General features: G+C 41.7%; 1 protein-coding gene across 6 annotated transcripts in view; it reads right to left on the reverse strand.

Moving 5' to 3' along the window:
* The window catches only part of dcaf6 (ddb1 and cul4 associated factor 6), a 229305-nt gene that overhangs the window by 135903 nt on the left and 81325 nt on the right, over positions 1-12077 (reverse strand). For all 6 annotated transcript variants that reach the window (XM_043700880.1, XM_043700878.1, XM_043700883.1 and 3 more), the window contains exon 8: positions 10495-10588. In XM_043700880.1, coding sequence (XP_043556815.1) covers positions 10495-10588 — 94 coding nt within the window. The remainder of the gene's footprint in view (positions 1-10494; positions 10589-12077) is intronic.

The raw sequence follows: 12077 nt of genomic DNA on the forward strand, positions 1-12077 counted from the left end.
GCCCCTCCCCCAAGTCCCTCCTCCCTACCTTTTATCTTAGCCTGCTTGGCACACTTTCCTCATTCCTGAAGAAGGGCTCATGCCCAAAACGTCGATTCTCCTGCTACTTGGATGCTGCCTGACCTGCTGCGCTTTTCCAGCAACACATTCAGCTATTACTGACATATGCCTCCTTCTTTTTCTTAACCAAATCCTCAATTTCTTTGTCAGACAGCATTCCCTACACATACCAGCCTTTCCTTTCATCCTTATAGGAGTCTCTGGACTCTTGTTATCTCATTTCTAAAGGCTTCCCATTTTCCAGCCATCCCTTTAGCTGCGAGCATCTGCGCCCAATCAGCTTTTGAAAGTTCTTGCCTAATACTGTCAAAATTGGCCTTTCTCCAATTTATAAGTTCAACTTTTAGATCTGATGTATTCTTTTCCATCACTATTTTAAAACTAGTAGAATTATTATCGCTGGCCCCAAAGTGCTCCCCCACTGACACCTCAGTCATCTGCCCTGCCTTATTTCTCAAGAGTAGGTCAAGTTTTGCACCTTCTCCAATAGGTACATCCACATACTGAATCAGAAAACTTTCTTGTACACACTTAAATTCCTCTCCATCTAAACCCTTAACACTGTGGCAGTCCCAATCTATGTTTGGAAAGTTAAAATCCCCTACCATAACCACCCTACTATTCTTACAGATAGCTGAGATCTCCCTACAAATTTGTTTCTCAATTTCCCTCTGACTATTAGAGGGTCTATAATACAATCCCAATACGATGATCATCCCTTTCTTATTTCTCAGTTCCACCCAAATAACTTCCCTGGACGTATTTCTGGGAATATCCTCCCTCAGTACAGCTATAATGCTATCCCTTATCAAAAACGCCACTCCCCCTCCCCTCTTGCCTCCCTTTCTGACCTTGCTGTAACATTTGTTTCCTGGAACATTAAGCTGCCAGTCTTGTCCATCCCCAAGCCATGTTTCTGTAATTGCTATGATATCCCAGTCCTATGTTCCTAACCTTGCCCTGAGATCATCTGACTTCCCTGTTAGGCCTCTTGCATTGAAATAAATGCAGTTTAATTTATTGGTCCTACCTTGTTCTCTACTTTGTCCTTGCCTGCCCTGACAGTTTGACTCATTTATTTTCTCAACTGTACCAGTCTCAGGTTGAAATCTTTCCTCACTATCTCCCTGGGTCCCCCCCCCCCCCCCCGACCCCGCGTTCCCCCCCCCCCCCTGGGTCCCCTCTCCCCCTCCCCCACCTTACTAGTTTAAATCCTCCCAAGCAGTTCCCTGCCAGTATATTAGTCCCCTTCCAATTCATGTGCAATCTGTCATTTTTGTACAGGTCATTTCTACCCGAAAAGAGCTTCCAGTGATCCAAAAATATCAATCCTTCTCCCATACACCAGCTCCTCAACCATGCGTTCATCTGCTCTATCCTCCTATTCCTGCCCTCACTAGCACATAGCACCAGGAGTAATCCAGATATTACTACTCTCGAGGACCTCCTTTCTAAATTCCTGTCCAGCTCTCTATATTCTCCCTTCAGAATGTCAACCTTTTCCCTTCCTGTGTCATTGGTTCCAGTGTGGACAATGACCTCCTGCTAGGTCCTCTTCCCCTTGAGAACATTCTGCACCCTCTCTGAGACATCCTTGATCCTGGCACCCAGAAAAACAACACACCATTCTGGTTTTTCATTGCTGGCCACAGAAACATCTATCTGTACCTCGGACTAGAGAGTCCCCTAACACAATCAATCTTTTGGAACCCAATGTACCCCTCATTGCATTACAGCCAGTCTCAATATCAGAAACTTGGCTGTTCGTGCTTTCTTCCCCTGTGAATCCATCACACCCCACATTTTCCAAAACAGCATACTTGTTTGAAATGGGGATAGCCACAGAAAACTCCTGCACTACTTGCCCACCTCTCATACTTTTCCTGGAATTAACCCATATATGTGACTCTGTCTGCAACTTTTCGCCCTTCCTATAACTGCCATCCATCACATCCCCTTGCTCTTGTAAATTCCTCATTGCCTCTGTCTCTCCAACCGATCCATTTGATCTGATAGGATTCGCAACCAACGGCATTTAGTGCAGATATAATTCTCAGTAATCCGTAAACTCTCGCTAAACTCCCACATCCGACAAGAAGAGCATACCATTCTATGAAAGGCCATTTTTGCTTCTTTCAATCGACAGACCCAGAAAGTAGCATTGTCTTATTCCTCTACAAAACACTACTCCAGGTTAACTTAATACTTATGGCTTATATTTTGAGTTTAATCAAGAGACATATCTCAATAAAACATATCAAGAACATCCCCACTCTACGCACTATTGCAGATTTATTGTCAGGCCATGCTTAAAACATCCACTTATCTGTTTCTGTGCAGAGACCTCTCCCAAACAGGTTCCTCCAAGATCAGTTGTGAATTTCACTGTTTGTTAATTTTCCCAGATGCACTCCGATGTCCAGTGATACATGAATACAACAGCAAAGGCAGTAACTGCGCAGGTTCACTGCTCTGTCATTTAGCAATGTGTGTGTGTCTCTCTCTCTCTCTCTGTTCTCTCTCCTGTACTGACTTCACCATGTGCTGCCTTTGCTTGTTCCTCTCCCTTTTAAAAGTGCTGTTGTTTTGACTTTTGTTTTTCTCCAAAGTTCCACAACTATGCAACAGCATACAAAACAGTAATTGTTGCTCCTGCAATTCGAGGAAATCACCTCCAGCACCTAAAATACCTTAAAAGAGGAGCAGGTGTTACAGCCAGAAATTTTTCCTGTCCTCCAAGTTGAAAAGTGTGGCACTGGAAAAGTACATCAGGTCAGGCAGCATCTGAGGAGCGGGAGAGTGAATTTTTCCGGTACAAGCCCTTCACCAAGAATGTGGAGGGGAAGAGGGCTGAAAGATATTTAGGGGGATGGGGGTGGGGCTGAGGGAAAGGTAGGTGAGAAGGTAATAGGTGTATGCAGGTGGGAGGTAATCATGATAGGTCAGTGGGGAGTGTGGAATGGATAGATGGGAACGAAGATGGACAGGGAGGACAGGTTGAGAGTGGTGCTGAGTGGAGGGTTGGACCTTGGATGAGATTGAGGTAGGGGAGGGGAAATTTGATTTGGCTGTGGATGAGGCACAGGACTTCTCCTTGGGGAAGTGGGAAGGGGAGTTGAAGTGGTTAGCCACAGGGCAGTGGGGTTGTTTGGTGAGTGTGTCCCGGAGATGTACCCTGAATCGCTCAGCGAGTTGGCCTTCTGTCTCCCCGGTATAGAGACTATATCGAGAGCAATGGTCTCAGTAAATAAGGTGGGTGGACATGCAGGAAAATCTCCTTTAGGGCCTTGGATGGAGGTGAGGGGAGAGGTGTGAGCACAGATTTTACACCTTGTGTGTGTCACAAATATTACTTGTCATTTATCAGCACAAGTCTGGATGTTGGCCAAGTTCTGCTGCACACACATGGACTTCAGTATCTGAGATGTTGCAAATGGTGTGGAGCATTGTGGAATTATCATCAAACATCTCCACTTCTGACCTTACGATGGAGGCAAGATCATTGATGAGGTGGCAGTCACTACATCTAAAAGGACAAGTGTATCAGACACAGGAGAACTTCAAAGATCACATCCTACCCAGTCACCATCCTGACCTGGAAATGTAATTCCATTCCTGGTGTATCACTGAGTCAAAATCTCACATCTCCCTCCCTAATAGCATTATGGGTTTACTTACACCAAATGACTACAGTGTTTCCAAATGACAGCTCAAAACCACTTTCTCAATGTCAACTAGAATGGGCAAAAAATTTCTGATCTATCCAACATAGCCTACATTGCATGAATTTGTTTTCTAAGAAGTTGAAGATTATTGGGTCTAAGACTCAGGAATTCCTACAGTGATATTGTTGAACTAGGAGGATAGACTTCCTACAACTGCAATCACCTTCATTTGTGTTAGGTACAACTGCAAACAAAGAATTTTTCCCAAAATTTCCACTGACTCCAATTTTGCTATAGCTCCTTGATGGCACTCTTGGTCAGATCCTGCCTTGATGTCAAGGGATGTCATTCTCACCTCACCTCTGCACTTTTTTCCATGTTTATCCAAGGCTGCCAGATGTCAGGAGCCAAGTATTTCATTCTCATTCTTCTAAACTCCAATCGTTTGAACCTAATCTGTTCACCCTTTCTGCATAAGGCAATCATTTCATCCCAGGAATAAGTCAGATGAACTGTCCTCTGAATTGCTTTGAAAGCAGTTACATGTGTTTTAAAATAATTAGACAAAACTATGCACAGTACTCCAGATATCACTTCCCCGATGTCCTATAGGAACTACATCTAAAAGGACAAGTATATCAGACACAGGGGAACTTAAAAGATCACATCCTACCCAGTCACCATCCTGACCTGGAAATGTAATTCCATTCCTGGTGTATCACTGAACTATAGGAAAGGTGCCCAACTTTTACATTCTACACCCTACACAAATGACAATATTCCAGCTGCCTTATTAATCACTCGTATGTAACTCTTATATGCTTCAAATACCCTTGGTACCGAGCTCTTCAATCTCTTTCCATTTAAACAGTATACTGCTTTTTCTATGTTTCCTTCCAAAAGGGAAAGTTCCCATTTACCTACATATTCCATCTGCCCAAATTTCCGCCTACTTACTTAATCAGTTTGTACCTCTTTGCACACTCTCCACCTCTTCGAGTCAAATTACTTATCTGCACGTATTGGCGTTTTTGACAAATTTAAGCTACAATACATTCAGCATCATCAAAATCAGTGAGATAGATTATCAGTTGAGGACTCAATGATCCCTGTGGCACTTCATTAATGATAGCTTGTTAACCCAATTCATGTACCTTAAATCTCTGCTTCTTGTTACCTAATCAATCCTTTATACTTACAATACAAGGGGTAACCTTTTCATAGAGGGTGTTGTGCATATGGAATAAGCTCTCCAAGCAAGTGGTGGAGGTGGGTACAATTACAAGATGGATGGGGTTAATCAATAGGAAGAGTTGAGGGATTTGGGTCAAATGTTGGCAAATGGGACTAGATCAATTTAGGATATCTGGTCGGTGCAGACAAGTTCCATGCTGTGTGACTGTGACTCTTAATATCTTATATCAAATGCACAGCTTGTGCAGCAGATATATCAAATGCCTTTTTGGAAATTCAACTGCACAACATCTACTGGCTCTGCTTTTTCTCTGTACATGTTATTTCATCAAAAATATCTCAATTTGATTAGTTAAACACAATTTCCTACTAAAAAAGCCTTGTTTGTTCTGCCTGATCAAATTGGGATTTGCAAAGTATCCTGCTAATAAAGTACCCTCCTTAATAATGTTTCTGCGACTTTCCCTGTGACAGATATTAGTCTATGATCAAATAGTTTCCTGCTCTCTGCGTTCCTCTTTTCTCAAATAAAAGGTGCCTTTGCCATTTTCCAATCAGCTGGGACAGTTCCAGATTTAAGAAATTCTGGAAGTTTATAATCAATACATCTAATATCTCTGCCACCACTTCTTTTAAGATCTTAGAATGCTGGCCTTCTTGTCCAGGAGACTTATCAACCTTTAAGCCCATTAGTTTTCTTAGCAGCTATTCCCTTGTGATGGTGAATGTTTTTAGTTCATCCCTCTCTATCACATCTTGACTTTCAATTATCTTTGGGAAGATAATTGGGAAGTCAGCCACAAAATAAGCATTCAAAGCCTCCAATAATGCTTTGTTTTCCAGCAAATATCAGTCACACTCTGTCTGGAGCCAGAAGTTTTCAACTGGTGTGCCACAGCAAGGTGAGTAGTGTGCTGCAAAAATCTCAGGAGCAGCACTGCTTTGCATCCTACATGTGCACAAAACCAAACCTGTTAGAAGAAACTGTGTATGCTCAGTAAAGAAGCACACAGTTGGGATGGCTGTTGATTTGGCCTGCCTGTCTGGACATATTTCCACTGCTAACACATATTTTAAAATGATTACATTTGGATTTTTCTCTTTAAAAACTTCTACCACTTATGTAAGAAATTGATAGGTTTCTTGTGAAAAGAGATATCTTTCCTGCTAATTTAGTCAATTAAACATCTGAACACAAATCAGAAAAACAAGAACTGTTCAGACATAGTTTGAGAGCTCATGGCTTTTGGATTTTCATGGATAGGATATGCCAACTGTGCCTATCCTGAATATCTCATCTGCAGAAAGATAGCACCAACTAAGTTAAGTCAACATTTACAGTCAACATTTTGCAAATAAACACACAGAGTACTTCAAAAGCGTGAGAGAACAAAATAGCAAGCAGACTCATCGTCTGATGAAGTGTGTGCAGTATCAGATAAACCTCAACAGGCTAGTTACCTGGTGGCTGAGTTTGTAGCAAAAAAAACCCATTTCATTAGCTGAAGCCTTAATCACGTCTGCTCATAAAGAAAATTGAGGTTTTGATGTGAGGGACTGATGCTGCAAAAGAGATCAATAAAATGCCACTCTTTAATTACACAGGTAAATAGCAAATTGACAACATGTCAGCTATTATTGACAAGGTGTTGCAAGAAAAGTTAGTTACGAGTAGAAAGTTTGCTTTGCAAATTGATGAGCCCACCAATACATGAGGCAACTGTTGCCCACTGGCAATATTCTGCATGTCGATAGGACCTTCATTCTGCAGATTTTTTGCATTTGTGAGGAGCTATTGAGTCGTGCGACTGGTGAACAAATAGTTCAGTAACAGATGCCAACTTGAGGCAAAATAAACTTATCTAGACCACAAGTTGGTACATTTGCACCGACAAAGTAACCTCCACGATGGGGAAAGTCAAGAAATTTGTCAGTAAGATGAAACAGCAAAATCCGGATGTTCCAATCACCCATTACACTTGCCACTGCAAAGCTTTTGTAGCCAAAACAATGCAACCAAAGTTACTGCAATACTAGAGCAAGCCGTGAAAATCATAAATTACACAAAATTACAGCCACTGAAATCATGTTTGTTCACCATTGTATTTGTAGAAATAGGGGCTGAGTATCAAAGTTGATTGTTACACGCAGAGGTGTGACAGCTATCGCAGGGAAAGGTTCCCTCCTTTGTTCATGAGTTCCCAAGAGAATTAACAGAATTTTGATTAACGCATGAACTGCATTTTAAAGAAGTGCTATCTAATGATGAGACCATAAGATATAGGAGCAGAAATCAGGCCATTCACTCCATCGAATCTGCTCCACGATTTGATGATGTTATTATGTTGATATGTTTCACAACCCTATTCTCCTCTAACCTATGATCTCCTTACTCATCAATGATCTACCTCTGTCTGACAGATGCTCAATGACTTGGTCTCCACAGCCCTCTGTGGCAATGAATTCCACAGATTACTGGTGGGCTAAGCTGGCAGTCTCACAGACCTTTTCAGTCACCTAAGTGATAAAATGCAGGGGGATAATGAGATGATTCTAATACAGATAAACTTCAAGGTTTCAGGTCAAAACTGGGCCTTCGGCAAGAGACAGTGGCAGGGCTTCACTTGAACTGTATCCACTGGCTTCATCAGCAACAGATTCAGCTGTCAAGATGCACAACTTCATACTCAGACACCTCACACCAGTGCAAGAAATGTTCAAATTCTACCTCCCATCAACAGATGTGGAAGACTAGTACTGGATACTGATCCTTTTAGTTCACTGTGTTTTGAAACATCACAAAAGCTGACATTAAAAGTAAAAGAGGAATATATATAGGCATGGATAGATCACACAATGAAGCCAAACTTTGGAATGGTGCCTTCATATGCATTTTGGCTATCTGCTGTACTTAAATATCTGATCTCTGATCATGACATTTCTGTACTCTTGCTGTTTGTCACAACATAATTTATGAGGTAGCATTTTCAACACTGGCATACCTTAGAAATTGGAGCAAGAGTTGCAGGTGGTCCTCTCATCAATATCACCTGCACCCCCAACCCCCCAGCAATCCGCAGATGAAAGGCTCTGTGCACACTGACATTCCCAGGTTTCCCACTAACCTGGTTAATTACAAATTTCTCTCTGCTGTGTTTGCTTAGATCCATTGTTCATGATAGCTAGAAACAATTAAGCAAATTTTGAAAACTTCTGTGCTCGCAGTTGAAGACTGTATTTTTGCCGGTAAATTTTAAACGTTAAGGCTTTTGACCCTTATTTAGCTTGTGCATGCCCCATTATGCAAAGCTCTCTTGTAAGGCTATAACCATTGTAATTGCAAGTAAATGTCATGATTATGAGCAATCAATTCAGCTTAGAAAAGTGGATGTGCCAAGGAATTGTGTCTCATTGAAGCCTCGACATTGAAAGTGACAGGGACCACTGGTGTTGAGAAAAAGCACAAGCTTGAGTTTCTCATTTCTTATTCAAATGCTTGAAGAAATCTTCCTGTCTGTTTTCATTCTATTAGCTGGCTTTTTCCTCTAACTCTGTTTTCTGCCTCAAGTTTTTTTTAAGTTATCCTAAAAATGCACTCAGTTGGGGTTCAGTCAGGACCACGCCTTAAGTAATAAAAGCCTTCGCTCAAACATGGACTAAAAAGTTGAATTCCAGAGATGAGGTGACAGTAATAGCCATTGACATCAAGGCAGCATTTGACCAAGTTTGGCATGAAGGAGACTAGCAAAACTGGAATCAATGGGAATCAGGGGTAAACTCTGTTGGTTCAAGTCATACCTGGCACATAGAATGGTTGCAGTTATTGGAAGTCAGTCATCTCAGCTCCAGGAGTTCTGTGCATGAGTTTCTCAGGGCAGTGTCTAGACCCAACCATTGTCAGCTGTTTCATCAATGACATTCCCTGAATCATAATGTCAGAAGTGGGAATGATTGTCGATGGTTGCACAATGTTCAGCACCATTTGCTAATCCTCAGATACTGAAACAGTATATGTTCAAATGCAACAAGATCTGGACAATACTCAGGTTTAGGATGAAAAGTAGCAAATAATATTTGCACCACACAAATGCCAGGCCATCTCCAATAAGAGGCAATCTAACCACTGCCCCTTGACATTCAATGGCATTACCATTACTAAGTCCCCCAGTATCTACATCCTGCAGATATCAGAAATTCAACTGGACTAGCTGCATAAGTATAATGGCAAGGAATCCTGTGGTGAATAGCTTATCTCTTGACTCTCCAAAGCCTGTCTGCCATCTATAAGGCACATGTCGGAAGTGTGATGGAATACTCCCCAGTTATCTGACTGAGTGCAGCTCCAACAACATTCAAGCAACTTAACACCTTCCGAGACAAAACAACCCTCTTGGTTTGCACCGTATACACAAACACCTTTTCACACCTGCACTAACATTCAGTAGCAGCAGTGTATATGATCTGTAAAAATTCAAAGGTCCTTAGTCAGCACCTTCCAAACCCACAATCATTTCCATCTAGAAGAGACATGGGAACATCACCACCTGCAAGTTCCCCTTCAAGCCACTCACCATGAAGCCACTGACTTAGAAATTATTAGATTAGATTACTTACAGTGCGGAAACAGGCCCTTCGGCCCAACAAGTCCACACTGACCCGTCCGAAGAGCAACCCACCCAGACCCATTCCCCTACTTTTACCCCTTCACCTAATACTACGAGCAGTTTAGCATGGCCAATTCACCTAACCTGCACATTTTTTGGACAGTGGGAGGAAACTGGAGCACCTGGAGGAAATCCACGCAGACACGGGGAGTTGCCCGTGGTGGGAATTGAACCCAGATTCCCGGCACTGTGAGGCAGCAGTGCTAACCACTGTGCCATCGTGCCGCCCACATATATTGCCATTCCTTCGTTATCATAGGGTCAAAATCCTGGAATTCCCTCCTGAATGGCATTGTTGGTGTATTTGTAGCACATGGACTACAGGGGTTCAAAAGCACCTTTTCCAGGGCAATTCGTGATACACAATAAATGCTGGACCAGCCAGCGATGTCCTCGTCCCACAAGTGAATTTAAAAAAAAATTCACTGGTTCTTGAAGTCTGCCCAGACCTCATGCCAACCTTGTTACATATTTATACATCATTTCTTTCAAATTAGTACCATCCTTGACATCCTTATTTGGCCATGGATAATACGTCCTTCTCAAATAGACTTTCTTTCACACTATGAAAGGTCTTTGCTGAGAGTTATTAGATATCACCTTAATATGTGGGAGTGCATGGGAAACATCATTTCAAGATTTACAAAATATTTATAACTATTTGAACAAAGCAAGAGACATAACACTTTTACTTGAACAGCATCTAATTGCAAGTACTATCTTAAGTACATTCAAGTTTTGCCATTCTATATCATGAACTTAAAGCTATGATCAAGAAAAGTATAACATTTAAGTTAAATCGAAGCCCTTTTGCTTTCTATATGTCCAATCTACACACACTGTTCGCTCTAGAAATCAAACCTTTTATCATTAAAGATAATCTAGTTACACCTAGTGTAAGAAGTTCTTACCATCTCGTTCTCGCTCACTTTCTGGTCTAGCCCTTGGCCCAGTATCAGACCAATCCCCTCGAAGTCTCAGACGTTTGACAGGCGGCTGTCTGATCTGAGGATGAAATACATTGAATGTGTAAGAAAAGAAGCTCCATTTAAATGTTTTGAAATATAAATAACTGGTAAACTGTAATTCACCATTGTCCATGAGACGTTACTGGCAATCTCTGGACAAGAGACAGAAAAGTGGCTAATCAACTTGTGGAGCACAAACATGCATGGGGCAAGGCAAGGAGGTTAACCAACAAAAACTACCAAATCAGGGTCAGGGATGAAACTTGCACTGTTCGTGCTAATCTGCTCTGAGTGGAACAGATTGCAAATAAATGCAGCAAATCATAACTGGGAATTCTCAAGACTGTGACATCACCACCAGTAAAATTGTACTCAACTACAAGTTGTAATCTCATGGCCCAGTATATACCTCCTATCATCATCATCAAGCCAGGGGATCAGTTCTGATTCAAGAGGACAGGAGGACACACCAGCAGCAGCATCATGCATACTTACATTTGAGGTGTGAACTTATAACACAAGACTATTATCATTTCCAAACACAAGGAGCAGAATGCTACAAAATCGAGCTAAGCGATTTCACGACTAATGAATGAGTTCTAAGCTTTTCCATCCTACTACATCTAAGAGTGAATTGTGGTGGACAATGAAGCAACTATCAGGAGGATGGGGCAACATAAATATCCCCAACTTCAATGGAAGTCTGGAACATCAATAAAGACAATAGCTGAATATGCAACTATCTTTAATCAAAAATGTTGACAGCACAATCCATTTCTGCCTTGTCCTGAATGCCCCAGCATCAGAGATACAAGTCTTCAGGCATCTCTGTTCACTACACACAAAAATCAAGAAAATGGTTGAAAGCACTGAACACTGCAAGGGTGCGGTTTTGACAAAATTCTGGTAGTACACTAAAGATTATGTTCCAGAATTAACTTTGCTCCTTGCCAAACTCTCCAGTACAACTATAATAATGGCATCTACTTGGCAATGTGAAAAAATATCCAGATATGTCATGTCCAAGAAATGCAAGACAAATCTAACTCAACTAATTACTACCCTATAGGGTCTTCTCTTGATAACAAATGATGAAAGGGGTCATCAGCAAAGCAATCAAGTGGCAATTAGTCAGCAATTGCTTGCATATTGAAGCTCAATTTAGGTTCTGCCAGGGCGATAAGGAAGTTAGAAGTTGAATGACCTCGGTCTAGACATTAAAGAAAGAGCTGAACTACAAAAGGGAGGGGAGAATGATTGTTGTGATATTAATGCAGCATTTCACTAGTATGTGACATCAAGCAGTAGTGGTAAAACAGGTGTCAATGGGAATCAGGAAAGTTTTCTCTAAGCACAGGCAAGATGTTGTGGGTGTTGAAGGTCAATCATCTCAGTCATAGAGTCACAGAGATCTACAGCATGGAAATAGAAACAGACCCTTCGGTCCAACCAGTCCATGCTGACCAGATATCCCAACCCAATCTAGTCCCACCTGCCAGCACCCAACCCATATCCCTCCAAATCCT

Source organism: Chiloscyllium plagiosum, chromosome 12 (assembly GCF_004010195.1).
Source record: "Chiloscyllium plagiosum isolate BGI_BamShark_2017 chromosome 12, ASM401019v2, whole genome shotgun sequence".
NCBI lineage: Eukaryota > Metazoa > Chordata > Chondrichthyes > Orectolobiformes > Hemiscylliidae > Chiloscyllium > Chiloscyllium plagiosum.